Source organism: Acipenser ruthenus, chromosome 5 (genome assembly GCF_902713425.1).
Source record: "Acipenser ruthenus chromosome 5, fAciRut3.2 maternal haplotype, whole genome shotgun sequence".
NCBI classification, from domain to species: domain Eukaryota; kingdom Metazoa; phylum Chordata; class Actinopteri; order Acipenseriformes; family Acipenseridae; genus Acipenser; species Acipenser ruthenus.
The window spans coordinates 29,424,815-29,448,531 of record NC_081193.1 but is presented as its reverse complement, the minus strand read 5'-3'; the positions used below and the strand labels follow the sequence as shown (position 1 = coordinate 29,448,531).

Sequence of the window (23,717 nt, the reverse complement as noted above, 5' to 3'; positions counted from 1 at the left end):
GGCTGTGGACGCTCAGGCTCCTCCCACTCGGGCTGTGGACGCTCAGGCTCCTCCCACTCGGGCTGTGGACGCTCAGGCTCCTCCCACTCGGGCTGTGGACGCTCAGGCTCCTCCCGCTCAGGTACTGGAGAGGGCAGCGACTGCTCCTCTCCCTCTTGCTCACTGGAAGGCATCCCTCCCATGTCTGCAGCTAGGTAACCCAGCACCACAATGGCGAGGTCACGAACGGATGCCGGGTTGTGCTGTTGCTCCCAGTCCTCCCATCGTTTCCCATCTCGCATCTGCAGTGCGTGAATAACCATGGGGAGGTCACTGGCGAAGTTCCCCTCGGGGTGCACCAGCCAGTCCCATATTTCCCGGGACGGTGGGGAACCCGGTGGCAGTGGGGGTAGAGGGGTGGCTACTGCCCCGTTGTGGCTGTCCTCCTCCCAGCCCGGCATGCAGGATGAGGGCTGCAGCTGTTGTTGTTGCTGCTGCTGCTTCTGCTGCTTCCTGCAGCTCTTTCTTCCCATCCTCGCTTTACTATTTTTTTTTTTTTTTTTTCACAAAACCCCCTCTCCTGGTCTGACGCTTGGAGGCGCTATTATCCCACGATGACACCACGTGTCACAAAGACGGCCAGAGTGGGTGGCGTCAGACCAGAAAAGGAATACACAGAGATGGTGGTTGATGATGAGCTGAGTGCAATGGCTGCACTCAGCGTTTAATAACAAATAAAAGGTTTGAACAATGGAATACAAAACAGGACACGGCACTTGACGCCAAAATAAACAGACAGACAAAACGACTAAACACTTAACAAACGGTGCACGGAGACAAACAAACACGGTGAGTACAAAACACTTATAATTATTCTAATGATTTTAACTCTCCTCTCTCTCTCACCCGTTCTCCTCTTCCGAACACCCAACCCTGAGTGCAAGAAATGTGCGTCTACATATACTATTGTGCTGGGATTCAATTACTAATTAATTATTCACTTGAATCCCAGCACGTGAATTAATTCTGTGCAACCCCGTGCTCACATATTACATTTAACCAGCACGTGAAGTGATTTGTGCTCTCCTCGTGCCTAAATACAAATCTACACTTTTTAAATACACGTGAAACACAGACCCGTTTATATCCCGTGTACCAATCTATACACCAACATTTACACACGCACGCATACACACAAATGCACACAGGGACGGGGCACATTGCCACAAGCACCTTGGGTCATTTTTGGAGAACTGTGCTGAAAAGGCAGGTTGTAAGATTTTGTAATGTTTACTCCTGCCACAGAACGTCTCACCCCAAACACATACTTATATCTACTCAGACAGGCATTGTTTAATGCAGCTTATTATAAATAAGGAATACATTGAAAGTTATCTTATTAGGTGACCACATGTTGCACAATAACAGGTTTCGTGATGTTTTCCTGCAGAACAAGTCAGCTCAAAAACCTGTTTTATTGCATTATTTTGGGTGCTCTTAAATATACACCAAAAAGTTCAAGCACTAGTCAAACCTATTTTAAAACTCAACAGTTTCCTCACACAATAGTGTTTGAACACCCACTCCACCAAAGAGATGAGTAAAGCATAAAGGTCTTACAATGGACAGTGATTAAAGAGATATTCAAACTGATTTATCTTGCTTCATTTCCTCAGTCCAGTGTCAATGACAACATCCGAAACAGCTAAGCAACCTGGGTGGTAACTTAACAAAACCCACAATAAATCCATTGCTCACTTCTTAAATCTGTTGCAAAAAACCCAGTTACATTTATATTTACTTTGGATTAGATTTGAATATTTCATGCTGAAAAAAAAGTTTGACTTGCTTTCAAACAACATTCACTCAAACCTGACACAAACCGTTAAGATTCAAGATGCAACATAAGTTGATTTTCCTCAGTCTCTGTGTGGCAGTAGTGCGTAAGCCACATTGTTTACAGTTCAGTTCACTTTTGTTTGGCTCTGCGTCCATCTGCCACAGATGTTTTACACAGTTGGCTTGAATTAAAAAAAGCTCACGGCATAAAAGTAAACATTTACAAGAAAAGGCTGTGTGAAATGCTACTCTTTTGCTTAAACTTTTGAAGATCTTTAAAGACATAAAGGATTAACAATTCATAACAGGTTAAATTGACATTATGTAGAAATGATACAAACCCACGGACTGGGATATTGACCGCTTTCGCAGATTTGATGACTTCCTCAAATCTTTGCAGGCTTTCTTCAATGGAGCAGTTGATATTCTTTCGGCTAAAAGATTCAGAGGCAGTCCCAAACACTGCGACTTCTGTAGCACCAGCTGCCACCTAACAAAATTAAAATCAGGTAACACAACTATACAGAAGTTCATTATCACTTCATTAGGCATTACATGATTACATGCTGTGGTCAGAACAAACAATAGGTAGCCACCACCAAAAAATAATGAGGCTACTTAAGTCATGTCTTGAGGGGGATAACAGCTTGCTAAACCAGTTGCTTGGCATGCAAACATCGTCTGCAGCCCAGCTGGCATGTAAGCATTACTTCTGTATCTGTAGCTATGCTTGTTTCTGAAAAAGAGTAAAACTGTACTACATGAAAGAGTGTTATGTGGTGCATACTATTTTGTAAAGTCAATTTAACTTCTAAAATGAACAATAACATAACCACTTACTGGTTTCCAAAAGGATAAAGCTATACTCCTATACCAGAGGTTTTCAAACTGTGGGTTGCGCCCCGGAGAGGTTATTAAGGAGGCGCCAAGACCTGATTGGAATTTTTTTTTTGTCTTCCTGGCGATTGTAAAAAGTCTGCGGTAAATGGCTTGGTGGGCCCACTTCCAGGGTGACTGACTCATTCAACTACCCACTTTTAATCTGACCAACCCCCTGGTAAATCTGACTAATTCATAGCTTCAGACCTATCGTAGCTCAGCGATTCTATCGCCCAGCCCGCCTTCATTTGAAAGTGCAGCAGGCACGGGTTTTAATTTCAAATACATTTTGTTCACAATTAATAATTTATAAACTGCAGGTGATTTCGATACACCTACAGTTTATAAATAGGTGGGTGGGGGTTGCTGCGTGGTTGCTGTGTGCAGAATGTAGAAAACGGACAAACAAGGGTGCAACATTTTATTAAATACATCTTTTATAATGTTATAATAAAGTTATAATAAAAAAAATAAGCTGGACAAACATTACAATTACTATTCGTAATTGCATTAACATTAATAAAGACCATTCGCTTATTAAAATGTTGCACCCTCGTTTTCATGTTCTTTATTCCGCTTTTAAACTAAATGGGATTTAAGAGCCCATTTAGTTGTTTCACAGCGATAACCGTAAATTAAAATGATTTTATTATTATTATTATTATTATTATTATTATTATTATTATTATTAATATTATTATTGTGGTATTGTTAGTACAGTATACCTTTTATTTCACAAACAAACACATTGAAATGTGTTTCAATGATCACAGATTAAAAGCACTAAGGGCGTTACTACTAGTAAGACCAGACCATGATATAAATAAAAGGTATACTGTAATAATAATAACAGTAAAATCAGTTTAATTTACAGGGTTTGGCTGTGAAATAATTACTGTATTACTTCAATTTGGCGCCGCTGCGTTTATTTTAAATTGATCAGAATGACTGTGGCCCTTAAACGAGGGCGGCCATTATACGAGGGCGGCCTTTATTAATAATACTATGCTTTACAAACGCTGCAATATTTTATTAAATGATTTAAGACATTTTAGAAGCGACGCCGTGAGAGGCTCCGATCTGCAGCACTATACTCTTTTGTGTTTTTAGGGCTTGAATACAGTACATTTACTGACAGTTAACGAGAGTCTATTAGGTGGGAGTTGGGAGGTCAGGGGAGTACTGTACTAGCGAATCAGGAGTGTGTATTGGTTGCTATGGGGCGGGACAAGAAGAGGAGAGAGAACGGTAGTTGAGTGTGATGCAGTTGTTTTTCTTAACGAAAAATATTACCTGTGAATATCTCTTTTATTTCTGTTAAAACTAAAATATATCCTACTCGGTTATTATTTTTTTCTCACTGTAATTTACCTGCTTTGTTTGTAATTCCTCTGTAAGAGAAACCAAAACTAAATCTTCTCATAGATAGTAAGCAAGTTTTTTTATTATTATTTAATTGTACAGGACTAGGTAAAATTCCAATTGAATAAAAAACAAAACAACTAAACCCCCTACAAGAAGATCTCTTCAGCCAGCTATCTTCAGCCTCTGAGTTTAAGTTTTCACCATCCAAGCTGCTCTGTGATTGGCTGATTTCTATATGTAATTTATAATCTGGTGTACATATGCTGATTGTAAAATTGATAGTAACACAAAAGTCAAGGTAAAATATAAACAGACATTGAAAAATACTTGCTGAATATGTTTTGTCAAATAGGGCAGCAGTGTGGAGTAGTGGTGGTGATTAGGGCTCTGCACTCTTGACCGGAGGGTCTTGGATTCAATCCCAGGTGGGGGGCACTGCTGCTGTACCCTTGAGCAAGGTACTTTCCTAGATTGCTCCAGTAAAAACCCAACTGTATAAATGGGTAATTGTATGTAAAAATGTGATATCTTGTAACAATTGAAAGTCGCCCTGGATAAGGGCGTCTGCTAAGAAATAAATAATCATAATCATGTATATGTGTGTGTATGTATGTAATATATATATATGTATAGATAGATAGATAGATAATGTGTGTGTGTGTGTGTGTGTGTGTGTGTGTGTGTGTGTGTGTGTATGCAGGTTTTAGGGCCCAGGGGTTAGGAGAGGTACACTCCATCTTGGTAAAGCTAAAGGTATCAGGAGGCAATGTTGGTAAAGACCTCCTAAATTGTATAATTTATTGGTAAATTGGTCGGAATGGGTAAATGCAGATCAGCTGTGACTGTTTAATGTTGTTGAAGCTGATACCCTGGGATCCTTCAAGAAGCTGCTTGATGAGATTCTGGGATCAATAAGCTACCAACAACCAAACGAGCAAGATGGGCCGAATGGCCTCCTTTCGTTTGTAAACGTTCTTATGTTTTTCTTATGATCAGGGCATTTCATTAAAAAAAACACCACAGTTCAGTTGTTCTGTGATGGGGGTTTGGAGAGAGAGCATTTGTGAGGAGAGAACAAGAGAACAAAAAAGTGTGAGTTTAAAAGAAACAGTGTTTTGGATTGGGGTAAACAAGCTTAGCCTGTACCCGTTAAGTCAGGGACAATATTCTGTTTTAAGTTAGGACTCTGGGAGAGTTTGTTTTGTTTGTTTTGTTTTGTGTTCATAACAAATAAGCACACGCAACAACTTTTTCATTTATCCACGGTGTACTGGATTTACTTTACCGGTGATAACATTGTTGGTGAGATCTGCCACCTTGAAAATCCCAAGGAATAAGATACGGCTTTATTACATGTGGTACCAGAAGTGCAGAAGTGGGGTGTTATTTAACCACTGACAAACCATGGATGAAATAGTAAAATCACTGTTGCAATCCACTACTTACCAGCAGCAAGCAATCACTGTCCAGCAGGAGACTAACCAGAGCACTGATGGAATAGGCAGAATGCCACGAGTGGCGAAGCCTCTTTGAAAGGCTCAGCTCTGCAGGAGAGGGCCAACAGTTCATACGGGTGAGACATTTCTTACAGAAAATGACCCCCGACATCGAGGCATACCTACAGTCCTTTGACAGAATAGCCAAAAGGGAATCCTGGCCACTAGTACAATGGGCAGGCATTCTGGCACCCATTTTAATGGAGGAAATGCAGACGGCTTACTCCGATCTCAAGCCCGCTGCAGCCACCGACTACGTTGCGGAAAACAGATTCTGGGTGAGCTGGCTTCACTTCGGCAGTATGGGCACAAAGATTCCATGCATGGAGCTACGAGGGAGGGAAAACTTCCAGGTCACAGGTGTTTGACCTCATACACTTGGCCAGGAGGTGGCTACTACCAGAGACCAATGGACTGACATGTATAGTTGAATTACTGGTGATGGATATTTTTTTGTGGAACTTGCCTCCAAAGTTAAGAAAATGGGTGGTCCAGTGTGACCCTAAAAATGGTGATGAACTAATTTCTCTGGTGGAGTGGCAGCTTATGGCATTGGACATTACCTGCTCCTCTTACAGCAACCCATAGTAATAATGCTGATGATGTACAGCTTAACAAAGGGCATATAGCACAAAACTGTCCTAAGACTTGAATTCATGGAGTCACTTGGTAACCATACTGAATCGGTTTACCTCAGAGTCCAACAGGGTGGACTATGTAATTCCCATAGAGGTAGAGGGGAAGAGTACTGTAGCCCTGTTAGATCTGGGATGTGGGCAAAGTTTAGTGTCTGCTGATTTACTGGGAAAGCACGTAATATCAGATACGTCTGTATTTTTGGATAAGGTTGGGGTGTTGCCTAGGTTACCATACCCCGTAATTATGGGAAGGGACTGTAGATGTTTTAATGAATTACTGCAAGCCAGTGAGATATTAATTTCCAGGGAAAGTCAGTCAGGACTCTCTAGTGCCAAAGGCGAGGTATTGTCAGAGGAATTTCGTTTTGAAGAGGAGATAGTGGGAGATCCACGTAAAATGAGGAAGACTCGTAGTCAGAAATGGAGGTCACAGGTTAAACCCCAGAGGCTTCCAGGAGGGAAGTGTACAGGAAAAAGTGTATCCCCCCCCCACAGTGAGGATTTAGAATCCCTCCCCGACTTAGAATGCACCCGGGATAGTGAGTGGGACAGGTTACCAGTGTCTCCCCTACATTTAAAAAAAAAAGAACAACTTAATGATGGGAATTTGCAATATGCTTTTAACCAAGTCATTAATAACAGGGATTATGGGAGAACACGGGAAGCTGTAATTATATCTCACTTTATCATTAAAAATAACCTGTACCGAGTAGTCGAAATTACTGGAGAAGAGTTGCTTGAACAACAAGTGGTATCTGGGGGATTTAAGTACAGGCATTTGTATGGGGGCACTGGAAGTGCACAATTAGTTCACATGCAATCTGTGCCAAGATTCAATTGAATGATTGATTAGCAATCGAGTCTCGGCACAGCTGTATAAAAGAATGATTGTTTCACACGGCGTTGGGTGTACAGTGAGAAGGTATGTGTGAGAGAGAGGAGAAATATATTATAAAAGAAAACAATTGAAAAAGCACCAGCACGGTACTTGTTTGTTTGGCCATTGTGCTGTTTATTTTGAGTTTTTTGTTTTGTTCAACTGTTTTATTTTGTGTATCATTAAACTACACAAGCAGTGCGTTCAATTAAATCGCAGTATTGTCTGTTCTTCTGGGTCTGATGTCACCGCACAGGCCAGCTTGTCACAGGATCCCAAAGTAAATCCTTACTGACCAGGGAACCACTTTCATGTCTAACGTAATCAGGGTGCTAGTTATAGAAAATTTAAAAAAATTTAATACATCAGTCTATTAAAAACAAACTGACAGGTTTATGGAGAGATGTAATAAAATCCCTGGTGGATAGGAACGGGGATGTCTTCTCAGACCTACCAGGGAGAACAGGTGTAATAGAACACAGAATTATGACTCCTGGAGGTGTAAAAACCATACCATGGAAACCATACCGGGTCCCACAATCTAAAAGAACAGATATGGCAGACGAAGTCAGGCAAATGTTCAAGTTGGGGATGATCAAAGAGTCTAATAGTCACAGGTGCAGCCGTGTGGTGATGGTACTGAAACCTGACGGAACTGTGAGATTCTGCATTGACTTTAGACAAGTAAATGAAATTTCGAAATTTGATGTATACTCTCTGCTGCGGGTTGATGAATTGTTGGAGAAATTGGGATAAGCTAAATTCATAACCACACTCGATTTAACTAAAGGGTACTGGCAGGTCCCATTGTTGGCAGCCTCTAAAGAAAAAACGGCATTTGTAACACAAGAAGGTTTGTGTTGGTTTACAGTTTTACCCTTTTCGGTTACATGGCGCACCAGCCACATTTCAAAGACTAATGAACTACATACTCTGACCCCATAGCCAATGTAGCGCAACATACTTGGATGATGTAGTCATATTTAGTGTAGATTGGCACTCCCATGTACAAAAAGTCGAGGCTGTCTTAGACTCCCTCAGGAAGGTGGGGTTAACAGCAAACACAAAGAAATGTGCATTAGCTGTACAGGACACGCAGTATTTGGATTTTTCATTGGGGCGGGTTTGATAAAACCTCAGACAAATAAGGTAAAGGTATTGAATCTTGCGAAAGACCAGTTAACAAAAAACAAGGGTTTGCCAAAGGTTATTTATCGAAGATTTGTTAAAGGCTTTGCAACAACAGCGGTCCCGCTGATGGAACTGACTAGAGTGTCAGCCCCTAATATGGCAAAGTGGTCAGATGAGGCTGAAAAAGCTTTTATTGATTTGAAAGCAGCCATATGCTCAGATCTTGTGTTAGTAAGCCCAGATTTTGTTAAACCCTTTGTCTTCCAGACAGATCCAGAGAAAAAAAAAAAAAAAAACTATGCGACTACAGAAAAGGAGTGTCTGGCCATAAAATGGGCAGTAGAGGCTCTAAGGTATTAACGATGGGGAAGGAAGTTCACCTTGGTAACAGACCATGCTCCCTTACAATGGATGTATAGGCAGAAAGACACAAACGCACTAATAACAAGGTGGTTTTTGGCTTTACAGCCATATTGTTTTAACTTAAAGCATAGAGAAGGGAAAGAGCACATAAATGCTGATTATTTCTCAAAGTTTCCACAACCGACCACAGATTTGTATGCCCGACCCCACAGGATCGTGCAGAAGGGGAGGGTATGTGATGGAGTGTACGTTCCTAACCGGAATATGCAGGCTTCAGGACCCTTTACCATCTTGGTAAAGCTGAAGGTATCGAGAGGCCATGTTGGTAAAGGCTTCCTAAATTGTATAATTTATTAGTAAATTGGTCATAATGGGTAATTGCTGATCAGCTGCAACTGATTAGGGCATGTCATAAAAAACACCACAGTTCAGTTGTTCTGTGATGGGGGGTTTGGAGAGCGTTTGAGGAGAGAGCAAGAAAACAAAAAAGCGTGAGTTTAAAAGAAACAGTGTTTTGGATTGGGGTAAACAGGCTTAGCCTGTCCCTGTTTAGTCAGGGACGATATTCTGTTTAAGTTAGGACTCTGGGAAGAGTTAGTTTTGTTTTCTTTGTTTTGTTTTGTGATCATAACAAAAAAACATAAGCAACCGCGTTTTCATTTATCCGTGGTGTATTTATTATTTACCGGTGATAACATTGTTGGTGAGAACTCCCACCTTGATAATCCCAAGAAATAAGGGATGGCTTCATTACAATATATATAAATATAACATCTCAGAGCTTATGAGATATAGAAATACGATGCACAGAAACTTAGTGAAAATCTTATATGAGAAAGTTTAACTATGGTCATGCTGGTTTGATGTTGATCCTGGACAAAAGGCAGTATAGAGAGTCCAGACACGAATTGTGAGTAGACGCTCAGAGCACATTTATTAAATGTTTCAGATCATACATAGCCTAGTTCCACAGTTCCATTCTATAGCATACATGTCACAGAGTACTCCCAAAACCTTGATTTTGGCAGGTTCTTCCACTTTGTGTCGCTATTAACAGAGGAACAATTGTACTTACTGCGGCCTGAAAACCCTGCATGTTGGGTGTAAGAACAGGGTACTGAATGTGAGGATGCCTCTTTATTCCCAGCAGCACTTCTGTGTGATCCGCCATCTTTAAAAAAAAAAAAAAAAGGTAAAGCATATCAGATTACAGCATGCCTAATTTCTTTTTTCCCCCCATATGTCTTTAATTTTAAATGTGAACACCCTCATAACTACCTACAGTATTTGTATTATTTAAAATAATTCAGTAGTACTGTAAAATTCAGCGGGCTGTAAAACATGAAGTGGATTAGTAGTAATGATGTGTACATTGTTTAATTGAAAATTAGATTGCATGATGAAACTCAAATTAAATAAAATAAGTATATCAAATCACACCGTGTAACAATTTTTTTTTTGTTTGTTTGTTCCTGGGTAGTAAGTGTTATTTCCTAATTGCTTATGCCTCAAAAGTATAGAAAATGGCTATTATTCCCCACAAACTTTGCTTTTGTGACCAGGACAGTGATATTTTGAAATTTACCTATTTTCCAGAACATTCCAGATAGATTCAGTGCTGAGTAAACTTGGAGTAACTTCTAGAACTTTCTAGAACTTTCCAGTAATATAAATAGTATATAAATAGTAGTATAAATACAGGGGACCTTAAGCCCACCAGTTCAATTTAGTTCCAGCTGCGGATACATATCTGCATTTTTCTGAGATGGCATCAAGAGGCAGCAAGCATCCGGCAGACGCATTTTGAGACTTCAAAATGGTGGCATTCCTGATGGGTCTCCAAGGCGGTTTTACCAAGTTTCCCTGCTATCTTTGCCTTTGGGACAGCAGGGACACCAAGGCGCACTACCACAGGCGGGACTGGCCACAGCGGACTGAGTTCTCTGTGGGGAGGAACAACGTCAAGTGGGAGCCACTGGTGGACCCCCGGAAGGTGCTGATGCCACCACTGCACATCAAATTGGGCCTTATGAAACAATTTGTCAGAGCTCTAGATAAGGAGTCGGCAGCCTTCAAATACCTTCAAGACTTCTTCCCTAAGCTGTCTGAGGCAAAGGTCAAAGCCGGTGTCTTCGTCGGACCACAGATAAAGAAGATCCTGGAGTGCAATGAATTCCCCAAGAAGCTCACTAGTAAGGAGAAAGCGGCTTGGAACAGCTTTGTCGCAGTGGTTCGGGGCTTCCTGGGCAATCACAAGGCCAAAAACTATGTGGAGCTGGTTGAGACTCTGGTGAAGAACTACGGCACAATGGGCTGTAGGATGTCCCTCAAAGTCCATATCCTTGATGCTCATCTTGATAAATTCAAGGAGAACATGGGAGCGTACTCTGAGGAGCAAGGCGAGTGCTTCCACCAGGATATACTGGACTTTGAACGCCGCTACCAAGGACAATATAACGAGAACATGATGGGAGACTACATTTGGGGGCTGATTCGTGAAAGTGATTTACAGTATAATCGTAAATCTCGAAAAACTACTCACTTCTAAATCTTTTGTAGTCATTTTTCTATTACTTTAGTATAAATACATGTTAATTTGGATTCATATGTTGTTTTTTTCTGACTTTATGTGAACGAAAAGACACAAATTCGCCCGTTTTCTCATTGTAAATAGGTAAATTTCAAAATATCACTGTCCTGGTCACAAAAGCAAAGTTTGTGGGGAATAATAGCCATTTTCTATACTTTTGAGGCATAAGCAATTAGGAAATAACACTTACTACCCAGGAACAAAAATTGTGTTACATAGTGTCATTAATGTTAAGAACAAGCCTATTGAAATAATGAAACCAGAAGATAAATTTGAACAATATAAGAATGCAATTGCGGCCTACAGTAGAAGGGAGCACAGCCTTAAAAGGATACTTGAGTCCTTTTGCTTTTATGGCACACATTGTCTATCTTATCTGTTGCACGCTGAATAGTTTGGCAAAGAATTATACCATATTAAACAAAGGGACCCATCAATCAAATCAATTAGCTAAAGAGGCAATCTATTTTATCGAAATATATTAGTGCTTCAGTTTCTTTTGAACAAGTCAAGAATAATCAAGCCTCTTGAATGATGCTCTTTGGCTTCTGGTAATTAATCTGGTAAATTAGCCAACTGCAATCCTCATATTTCAAATCTTAATTTAGTGCATTGATTTTTCAAAGGGTCTTGTAATGGAATTGGATTTCAGTGGTTGCTGAGGAGTATCCAAATCCATGAAGTATGAAGTGTTTTTTTTTTTTTTTTTTTTTACTATTATTCAGTTTAATTTAGATTTGTTTTCATCATGGGCACAGAAAACTGAAGTCAATAGACTCCTGTACTCCTTTAGAAGCTAAAGGTCACCATAAAGGAGTTCATTAACAAAAACTTTGTCTGTGTCTTAATTTTACATACTCATTCAGTCTTTGGTTTACAGGTTGTAACTTCATTTAGTTTGCTTTACAAACTCTCATTATCCATCCCACAATGTCACTAGTAGTTATTCCTCAGAAGCTAAGCAAAATTGGGCCTATCCAAAATCAGGTGCAGGAAGTGATGTTGTTGGCTCAGTAGGGGGTGCTAACCCTCTGGGCTAGAACTCAACCAGTGTCCCAGTCTAGCTTTACAGTATGGTGGACTGTGTCTAAAGACAAGGTGAACTTCCAAATGTGATTATCCTGATCAATAAGAAATAACACAAAACTATACAGATTTCATTGGAATAAAAACAAATATATCAAACGGACCAAACGGAATCATTTTATTTGTTTTTGACCAAAGAAACTGCAAACAGCTGGTACAATTAAACTGTAATACTGGTACCTCATTAGGGGCCTTTCGAAGTATTTATCTGTTCACAGTTTTGTTTTTTTCTAAATAAAACCTACCTTATCTCTTCTGTGATGTACAATAACCATCACTTCCTGCTCAACATCACACCCACTTTATGCTGAGGACAGCTTTACTCTCTTTTTTTCCCCCTGTGCAGCTCATAGCTTTACATTTACATCATTAATGAAGACATTAACAATAACTGTTTACGAATTTCCTACAATTCAGGCCTCTGCCAATCTATGCATCTTTGTAAAGGATTGTTAGGCTAACAAGTCTATTTGGGTTTAAATATAAACTCAATTAACCATGTAGTCCAAACAATTAATATCTCCCCAAGCCACCACATTTTCTACAACAGAACCAACAGAACAGTCTTAGAATTATGTGTAACCATAGGTAGGGTAATTCACCCTCTTATCAAAGCAGCCCTATTTCAAGTCAGTGAAGACTGATATATTCTCACTGCAGTTACAGTAACTGTGATCACACTGTGGAAAGCACTAGAAATACAGATGGATGAAAACTATATATATATATATATATATATATATATATATATATATATATATATATATATATATATACACATACATACATACACACACACACATACAGGCCCGGCACCAGTGTTTTGTGTTCCCCAGGCAATGGACCTCCAGTGGGCCCCCACCTCAAAATCTGACATGCCTTTTAAACCTGGGATAATTCTGGTTGCTCTTCTTTGCGCTCTTTCTAGAGCAGCAACATCCTTTTTTGTAGCGAGGTGACCAGAACTGAACACAATATTCTAGATGAGGTCTTACTAATGCATTGTAAAGTTTTAGCATTATTTCCCTTGATTTAAATTCAACACTTTTCACTTTATATCCGAGCATTTACTTGGCCTTTTTTATAGCCTAGATGAAGACATTTCTGAGTCAACATAAACTCCTAGATCTTTTTCATTCTTCAATTTCAGTATCTCCCTGTCACACTGATGGCTGGTGGATGACGTCACAGACCCGGGAGATATAGACACGAGAGGCAGTCCTGGGGTATGAAAAAGCACTACTCGCTCAGTTCTTTATTAAATAAAACGTTTAAACAAAAACAAAGCACTTTTACAAAACAAAACTGCTTGTTGGTCAAACAAAACAGACAAATAATAACTAACACAAAAACAAGTATAGTGCTGGTTCTGCACCAGCACGTATAGCATTTGTTTTTGTTTTCGGCTATTTATTTATTTCCTCCTCACTCCCGTTCTCTACTTCTCGACTTCTCTCTCCTAATGAGTATGGAGTCGGTCTTTTATATTTGTGGCTGAAGCCTTAATTACCTATTAATAAATTACCTTATTAAGGCTCCAGCCACATTCGCACAGGTTTTATAGGGATGGGGTATTTAACCCCATCCACGCCAATTACACGTTAAGAGACTGGCTTTTCGCTGGTCTCAAATAATAAATAATATGACGGACGACTTTCATCCACCCGCACACAAATACTATATACATACAAAATAATAATAATACAAATAATACATAAATATGCACAAGGGGAGGGCACCCATTCACACTCCCATATGGTATTCATAATGGACATTTGTATTGCCTGTGTGCAGTACCTTACACTTTTCTTTATTAAATGTCATTTGCCATGTGTCTACCCAGTTCTGAATGCTGTCTAGATCACTTTGAATGACCTTTGCTGCTGCAACAGTGTTTGGCACGCCTCCTCTTTTTGTGTCGTCTGAAAATTTAACAAGTTTGCTTACTATACCAGAATCTAAGTCATTAAGGTAGATTAGGAATAGCAGAGGACCTAATACTGATACCTGTGGTACTCCACTGGTTACCTCACTCCATTTTGCTACGTATTTGTAGTGTCAAATAAGACAAGGTGACAGCAGAAATCAACATAAGGACCTGCTGTTTTAGATCCTTGAGGAAGAATGAGAAGCCTCATAGTTTAAGCGTAGGGTGTAAAGTCCAGAGTTCCAGTTCTGTTTTTGTTATTGTTTGCTGTATTACCATATGTACTACGTCTAATGCTTCCACTAAAACATCTAATAATACGCAATAGTAAACCATTTTGTTTGACCTGCTTGGATTGTGTTTTGCTGTTTGCAGTCAGAAGGAAGAAACTAGCGATTTTGGTAAGTACAAATGAATGCTTGTTGATGATGTAACTACATTAGCTGGTTGAAGGAATTCATTTTCTAAAGTGTTAAAAGCTACTAGGCTACTGGCTACTAGAGGCCTCATTCCAACTCTTAACATTAGCTGTATTTAAGTAACATTATAAAGGTGGTGTTTTAATTCGGTGATCTACTGTTTGTGATTAGTAGCAGGTGAGTGATTAAATTTGAATAGAGGTTGATTTGCAATTTGATTGGTTTACACACAGTGTTTTGTAGTTGTGTGATCCCATTGAAGTGCATTGAAACTATTGTATTGCTTAAGTATTGTCTTTAGCGCAGTTTAGTATAACGGACAGCTAGCTGGTGTGTTTCGTTACTATAAATTTATCTCGTCGAATATTTCAGCCAAATTTTTCTTGTTGCTTCATGTACAGGGAATGAATGAAAACTGTTGAATTGTACCGTGCTGAAGCTGAGCATAACAGGACAGCAGTGAGCACTGCAGTTTTGTGTTTTACGCTTTACCTGTTAAGTGTAGAGTCTCGGCTTAATAAACCGCTGCATTCCAGATCCTGAAAAACATGCGTGAGTCTACATTCATTTCCACACAACACTATAATATATGTGTTCAGTTTCATGTATTAATAAACTAAATTGGGAAGCAACGGAGAGCTCTACATTGCATTATAATTGGAAGGAATGTGTTTTTCTTACCTGTGGCACCCATTTTGATGAGACAAAGCTTGTTGCTTCAATAACAGTTAGTCCTGATTCTGAGAGCAGGTCAATTAGGTGAATTTTTGTTCTTGTTGGTATGATTTCCTGTAAGAAACACATTCATTTGATTAAAAATACAGTATGCTCCTGTTAAGACAAATATAATCTTTGCTTCAGGGCAGGATGTACTGCAGCAGTAACTTTGAAATAAGTTGAGACCATTTTAGCCTATTCCAGTCAGTAAATCTTAAGCCATTCCCTGATGCAATTACCTCAACAAGAAATAGCAAAGAACTATACCTCTCAACAGTACAGACCCAAATATGGAACTGATCTAGATGTGACTTACAAGCAACAAACACATAACACATGAAACATTGGTAAAGCAAGAGGCAATGATATGTGTTCTACATATTTCAAGGTTACTATTTTACAAATATTTCAACTAAAAACACAAAACACATGGTGTTTTGTATAACTATCCAAATAATAACCATGTTTTTTTTTTAAATGGAAAAAACAGGGATGGAATAAAGGCTCCCATGGAATAGCAATTTGAGCCATTCCAGGTTTTAATTAGAGTTTAGTTATCCTTCAATTTAAGTTCACATGTGGCCAATTTAGTGCACAGAAAAACCTGGAATGACTCAAACTGCTATGTAATGAAAGTCCCTCAAATACAGTAAAATACGTTAAGTTCATGCAGAAAAAAGTAAACATTTTAATATTTAATTAAGATAGGAAAGATTTACTTCCATAGTTAGGGTGTAATTGCCCTCAAAACAGATTCTGAGTATTATGTTTGCAAACCAATTAATGTGAATTCCTGTGTGCAACAATTGCCTTTTGCAAATTGCAATTATCCATTTTTTGTTTGGGAAATTTTAGTAAGCAAGTTCAAAACCTTTTGTGAATTTGTCTTTCAAGTAGGTAACCAGAAACGTACACCAAGTGTAACCCAAGACGAATAGTTGCTGCAGGCACTGTTTGTTTTAAAGTCTGGTATCATGTGATGTATCAAGTACTGGTAGGTCATTGTTTTAACCCTAATTAACTCTTAACTCTTCCATAAAATATGAATACAATTGCCATCATTGTTTATCTCTCCAGTAATAACAGCAAACATGTTCAAACTGGAGCTTCCAGCTCTAGCAGACTTCTAGCAGACGGTAGCTTTCCCCTTGAACGTCACAGCATCAACTGTGAATCAAACTTAAAATCAATCCATGCAAGTGTGGGCTTTTTCATTTTGACTTGCTGTATTGAAAGCTCAGTTCACATCTATTGGACAGCAAATACTAAACAAAGGCTGGGTTTACATGCACGTGAAAAGTAACTAAAGCCATGAAACAGCAAAAGGAGGTCCTTTTGGCAGTGCGACTTTAAGGGCAGGGTCAATCGCGTTCTCACAATAAAAATAGCTGTAAAAACCCATGTAAAGCTGAGCAGGAATCATGCTTGTGGCTCACGAGGTTTCAGCAGTCAAGATCCCGTTCTTCTGATTTAATCTCACGTAATCTCCAGCAGAAAGGCCATACAAAACGCACAAACACACACACACACACACACACACACACACACAATGTACATGTATGGACTACTTTAACACTAGAACCGCCGCGGTTATATTCTACAACCGCTGACGGCAGTCATTATCACGGTACATTTTAAATATCATCTGACAAACTAGCAGATACAACTCATGTTTTATTGAAGCACATCATATCAAACATCTGCACAGCCGGAACGCCGTATTTAAATGAAGAGTTAAACATAAAATGTTTTTTTTTTCTAACTTACCACATATAAAGCACTACTTCAAAAATGAAAAACTATAATAAAACAAACATTTCAAAAGAAACTAGTGTGTAAACAGGTTTATGTACATAAACTGTAAAAAAAAAAAATCTAAAACGAAAGTAAGATATGGTTTCTCTTGCGTGTGTGTCACTCGCAGCACAGAATCCAGGTTGAGCTGCTGCAGCCTGCAGCTTTGCAGTTTTCTCATTGAAATGTTTCTGCTGAAGCGCTTTGGCTGGCTTCAAGATGAAATCTCTCCTACTGATATTTTCCCCGGTGCATTTTTTGTACAAAACAAAGGAATTGATGGCTGCTAGGTTCAGTAGAGATAACAACAGGCTTGTGTGTGTGTGTGTGTAATATATATATATATATATATATATATATATATATATATATATATATATATATATATATATATATATATAGAATATTGTAGGCTATATTCAAAATAAAAACATGTATTGTAAAAGGCGGTTCTAGTTTAATGAAATGTAACTTTCAGATGTTCCACAAACACACACACACACACACACACACACACACACACATAAATTCTCAGTAGTAAAACTTGTACTTAGTAAAAATTATATTTTATATAATTGTGTGTGTGTGTGTGTGTTGGAAAGGAAACCAGACAAATAAGTAGCTAATACGAGGCATAATTCAGAATGTGTGTGACAACACCAGAATTAATTTCTCTTGTTAAATGTTTTTATCTTCATGGCAACACATGAAGCGCTCCTCACTGTATTCAGAGTCGTTCTTTTCCTACTTAGTAAGCAGACACATTTAAATATCCCCTCCCCTAAATAACTATGAATTGAGTAATCTGCATTGGTTTGCTCTTTTTTTTTCCTGAATCAAAACTGCATAGCAACGCATTTCCTGAAAAGTATGACAAACACGTAGTTAGGAAAATTGTCATGACTTTTCATGTTGTTGAAGCTGACACCATGGGATCATTCAAGAAGCTGCTTGATGAGATCAATAAGCTACTAACAATCAAATGAGCAAGATGGGCCGAATGGCCTCCTCTTGTTTGTAAACTTTCTTATGTTCTTCTGTTCTTATGACTTGCGCATGTAAATGTCACCATATATATATATATATATATATATATATATATATATATATATATATATATATATATATATATATATATATAATACCCTATTGAAGTTAGACTACTAAAAACAAATATGATAGCTTAAAGTTATGTAATGAACACCTACACCTATATAATATATATATTGGCAAAACATGTTTTGTGACAATGAATTATTTAATTATTGTAGATATGTAGATAAAAAAAAAGAAAGTATTAGGAAAACCGTCATTAGAAAATTACAAGAAATACCTTTTCATTTTGTAGACCGTCCCTTGGTCCAACTTCCACTATTTTAACGTACTCTGGAAGTCCAGTTTTACCAGCCCCCTGGAAGATGTAACATTCACAATTTAATCATTATAAAAGTGTTTAAGAAAATACAACACTATTGAATATTTCTGTGTATCTATATGTATACCTTTATTTTAAAATTAAAGCAGATACCACTTGACAGTATATATTATAATTAGGGCTTGAAGTTTGCAGGTTTTATTTTTGATCACATGACGTCCCTTTAAACTTATTTTGAGCCGATTCTGTTTCCCAATTAAACTCAGAAAAAGCTGTTAATTACAAAACAATGCCACTTGTTTTTACCTGCATATCTTGACTGGGCCTGATTTGTTTTGTTTAATTTGTATTTCAAACAGATGTGACAAATTATGTTAATTGTTCATTGCTGATTTGCATTTGATTCTTGCAGTCACCTAGTTTATCGTTGTGCTTTTGTTATTTTCACTCTTAAGAGTTGTCCTGACAGATTTTATTTTCAGCATAACTTACCCAGTACGGAGTGTACACTGATAGCAAGTCTGTCATTTCAAAATCTCCTTGATTCGTAGCGAAGAAAAAAAATATCTTTAATTCACAGTTTTGTCTTTTTTAGGATGCAGAGACACCTTAACAACTACTAATTAACATTTAAAGGGAGGTAGAAATTTGGAAAATAAAAACTGAAAATTCAAGCCATAATTATTTATTATCTAACATTTCACTGATCATTATTAACAAAAACGTAGGCTATTAGTACTATAATTATTCCCCAAACACATTAGCTTTAGGTCAAATAAATCAAATATCTTTACAAATTAGTTATACAACTATTGATCTTGTTTAGGCGACTTATAGCATCCCTGCAATGATTTAAAGAGCCAGTATCACATCCATATATGTTATAACAATACCTGTAAAATGTATTGATCCTTGCTGTGCTGTTTCCTATGTTCCCAGATCACTTGAAACTTTCAGTACTTTTTTGGCATAATAAACTGCTTCGGGCAAACTTTGATTCATCCTGAAGCTTTGTGTTATGTTTACATTTTTGGCTGCAGTCCCAGAATTAGCGTCTTCATTCTTTCCAGTCAGGTTGTACCACAATAAAATAGAGTTGATGCACCTGTTATTCTCAAGAGTTAGCTTTTACCACCAATAGCTGCTCAGGTGGCTAGGTTACGGTCTGCCTGGCATCATGTGCAGCAGTATCATCTTGGATGAATAAACTCAATGGCCTGTAGGTTTTAGATATTTTATTTTTGTATTTTTACACACCAATAAAATATATTTTTTTGTACAATTCTTACTGCAATTATAATTGTAAACAGTAAATTAAATACCAAGACCGCTCTTGTAAGTACGAACCAGTTCTGTTGTCATCTCGTGCCCTGTTCCTAACCAGAAGCCTAGTTGTTCTGAACTATCATTCTGGCATTTTGTGTAGGCTATTTGTTCATTCATTCATTCATTTTGTTATGTTACAGTAACATTACTGTAATAATAGAAAGAAAAAAAAACACATTTTAATCTTAAAATATCAACCAACTCTGAAAAACGACCCTAACATCTTGTTATATACTGTAACAGCAAAACATACTGTAAAACAAAAGCATTTAACTTTTTTTTAAATAAATGTGTATTATTATTATTATTATTATTATTATTATTATTATTATTATTATTATTATTATTATTATTATTATTATTTATTATTATTATTATTATGGCTACAACATTATAATAACTGTCGTTTCGACTAGCGTATGTGTAGACGAGGCATTATCTTATATTTCATTTTGCCTGTGTTGGGTCTTGAAAACACACCTCCTAATAAATTTGCAATGTTTATACAAAAAAAACCTGATTCGAGGTCATTTTAGAAAAACAAGAACCTGAATGTCATTCTCCTCCACTGACAAGGTGGCAGTGTTTGAATGGCAGGTTACTTCTGTCGTGGTGAGCAGGTAAATGTTGATTCCAGCAGTCTTTTAAAAACAAGCCAGTGTTATTTCACGTAGATCTTTGATGGTTGGAATTTTATTTACAGGGCCTAAATAAAAAATACGCGACGGAGGAGGAGAGAACAGCAAAACATGGCAAAAAAAATGTTCAGGTAAGGTAAATCTGTTTATATTCAAAACAAATGCATGTACAACACAACTGTATGAACAGTGCTTAATTTGAACAGAGAGGTGCCGGTGTTATGCCAAATGGTGGCTTCGAAAGAAAAGTGTCTCCTATATAGTCAGCCTGCATGCAAATTCATTTGCGCATGCCTAGTTTTATTTTTTCCTTGAATTCTGTCTGCCAAAAACTTTCAACGGTTTTGCTCAGAAAATATACAGTACATTATTAATGCTTGCATAAGAATCTGTTGCTGAGTATCTCAACCTTCATATATCTTAACTTTATACAAAGGTCTATTATACAATATATATATATATATATATATATATATATATATATATATATATATATATATATATATATATATATATAAATAAATATATTTCTATAAAAGTGTCAGTGAGAACTATTTTTGTATTCTCAGCACATGGTTACACGCATTAAAATGTAAATGCTATGAAGGTCATTTGCTGTTGTTTGAACCCTTTTATAGGTAAAGTGCTTGTTAGACAAACATTACCAGGATAATTACTTGCTAACTGTTTTAGATTGTCCCAGGTACTGAGTCCTGTGTGATTGCAACTGTAATCAGACTCCCCATTAAGTGCCTCGGTAAAAGAGCTGTGCTGTTTTACTCATCCTAAAACACATGCTCTTTCCTACCTATACTCTCTGCCTCTTTTGCCTTTGTGCACTGTCTATACTGAGCCCTGCCTCTGCTGCTTCTTAACTGCTCTATCCACTAGGACTTTCTCAGCTATCCCAGTCCTCCTCTCTTGTCATGCTGGCAAAATCTGCCACCAGCAATGCTCTAACCCAACCTGATCTCTCTACCCCTGCCCCAATCCTCTGCTACTTCCTCCTGCTCGCTGTCTTTCTGACGCCCTCTGGAACTGCCAGTCAGCCTGCAACAAAGCTGACTTAATCTCTGCCTGCACCTCTCATTTCTCTCTCTATTTCTGGCCCTTAAAGAACCATGGATCACTACAAAGAACACTGCTACCCCAGCTGCTCTCTCCTCTCTCTACGTCCTCTCGCACACGCTCTGTTCCTCAGGACGAGGCAGGAACTGAATTCCTACTTTTTCCATCCTGGAACTTCTCGATACCCTCTGTTCTCTCCTCCATATTTGTCAGCGCATTTCACGCATTGAATTGCATTCTCCCTGTCATCTGCTTCTTATTGTTCTCTATCGCCCCCCTGCTCACTTCCTTGACAAGCTTGACTTCTTTCTCTCTTCTATCACCACCTCTATACCTCACATTTTGATTCATCTTTCCAACTCGATTCATTCTGCTGGCTTCTTCCCTCTTGATTTCTTTCTCTTTCCAGCTCTCCCCTTGCTTCCTACTCTCAAAGCTGGCTGCCAGCTGGACCTGATTTTCTCCAGAAACTGCTCTTCTCTCACATCCACCTCTACCCCTTCTCTATTTTTTGCTGCAATCTCCACTCCCTTTCCCCAACCACATTTACTTTCTCTGCTCACTCCCCTCTTCCCCCTCTTGACTCAATCGCTCAGCTTTCAGCAGACTCAGCCATCATGACTCTTTCTTCTTCTCTCACTGCAGCTCTTGACTCCTTCTGTCCTATCGTCTCCCGCCCTGCTCACTCCTCCCCTCCCCAGCCCTGGCTATCCTCTACACTTCGCTCAACCCATAATGAACTGTGCACTGCTGAGGGAGATGAAAGAGATCCAAGTTATCCTTTGATTTAGACCACTACCGACTCCGCTCTCACGTCACTCTGCCTAAGACCAAAAATGAACGTCTCTAGCTTTAGCACATGCAAGAAACACGGAAGAACTTGCAGAATAGATAACACTGTGTTGAATGTTAAGAAAACTTTGGTGCATTATATTATGCCTTACTGAAAATGCTAAATTCTCAGACAGCATACATTTGAGAGCAAAACATAGTATGAGATTTTGAACTTTCATAACGTAAGAGGTAAAGCCACATCACAAATTAAGCACTGAGTATGAAGGTTAAACTGTGATACTTGATCTTTAATATAACAAAAGTACAAAAAGACACTTCAATTTCTAGCGGAAAATACATGTATTGTCTATATTTCACAGTATTCTATTAATACAATGTAAATGCACCCTTGAAAAGATGGTAAGGTACGCCTTTTCTTTGATGCACTATTACTAAATCAGTCCATACAGAACATGGTTAGATCAGTCTTTGGTTTTAAAAAGAGTGTAAATGTCAAAAGTCTGAGTGTACACATTTACACTTCCCTAGTGTGCACTAAAGTGCTCGACAGTGCTCCAAAAGAAATACCCGGGTGGAAGCGTTGGGCCCATTCTATAATAAATTTTGATAATTTAAAACTATACATATTCTAAACCTTCTTTATAGAGTGGTCATAACTGAAATATGCACTTACCCCAGAAACAATTATATTTTGAACATCCTGTAACTGCAAGCAGTGTTTTTTTTTTTTCAATCTATTTGTAATAATTTATAGAAAAGGTAAACCACCCACCTGTTCCTCTTGGAGTAACCCTGCAAGCCATGGATAATCCTTGTAGCTGAGGCAGTGTTTCACTGCAGTGGGGATGTTACCCATTGGCTACTTCAATCGGCACTCCTCAAATTTAGTGACTCTCAAGCTGTATTAAATGCATCAACCTAAGTCTCTTGCTGATAACAAGACAATTATTTCATGAAATATATTTGGTAATGTTTTGAGACATGCATCGGATGAGGCTGCACATCTAAGTATCTAATTAGTAACTGGCTGCTGCAACTGAAGACTCTGACTCAGCAGCTGCTGCTATGGCAACCATCTCCAGCCGGAAAAGGATGCAGTAAGGAGATGCAGTATTTCCCCTGGACATAAAACAGTGCATCATTCAAACAGGCAGGACATATTACAGCAGTTATAGTGGTTCTCGCGTTATGAAAAAACTGTGTTTTATATACAGTATAAAGAAGGGTTAGCTACAGTATCTACATTTTGCAAAGGCCTTTACAAAGAATGAAATGCATAAAACAGTATTGCACATGTGCTTAATTGGTTTATTCTAACAACTAAAATGTAGTTCTATCTTTCAACAGCAGAAGGCTGCATGCTTAAATATATGAAAATATGCGGTTCCATTTGATCCCATGTATAATACATATTT

The 23,717-nt window shown here is 38.2% G+C and overlaps 1 protein-coding gene across 3 annotated transcripts in view; it reads right to left on the bottom strand.

Annotated features, from left to right (window-relative positions):
* Positions 1-23,391, bottom strand: part of hmgcll1 (3-hydroxymethyl-3-methylglutaryl-CoA lyase-like 1) — a 62,172-nt gene extending 38,781 nt beyond the window's left edge. For all 3 annotated transcript variants that reach the window (XR_009328685.1, XR_009328684.1, XM_059023967.1), the window contains exons 1-5: positions 23,075-23,391; positions 18,434-18,511; positions 15,271-15,378; positions 9,643-9,738; positions 2,160-2,308 (exon numbers count right to left, since the gene is read on the bottom strand). Coding sequence is in view for 1 of the 3 variants with exons in the window: in XM_059023967.1 (XP_058879950.1) it covers positions 2,160-2,308; positions 9,643-9,738; positions 15,271-15,378; positions 18,434-18,511; positions 23,075-23,158 (515 nt within the window). In the remaining 2 variants the exon portion in view is untranslated. The remainder of the gene's footprint in view (positions 1-2,159; positions 2,309-9,642; positions 9,739-15,270; positions 15,379-18,433; positions 18,512-23,074) is intronic.
* Between the last annotated feature and the right edge of the window lie 326 nt (positions 23,392-23,717).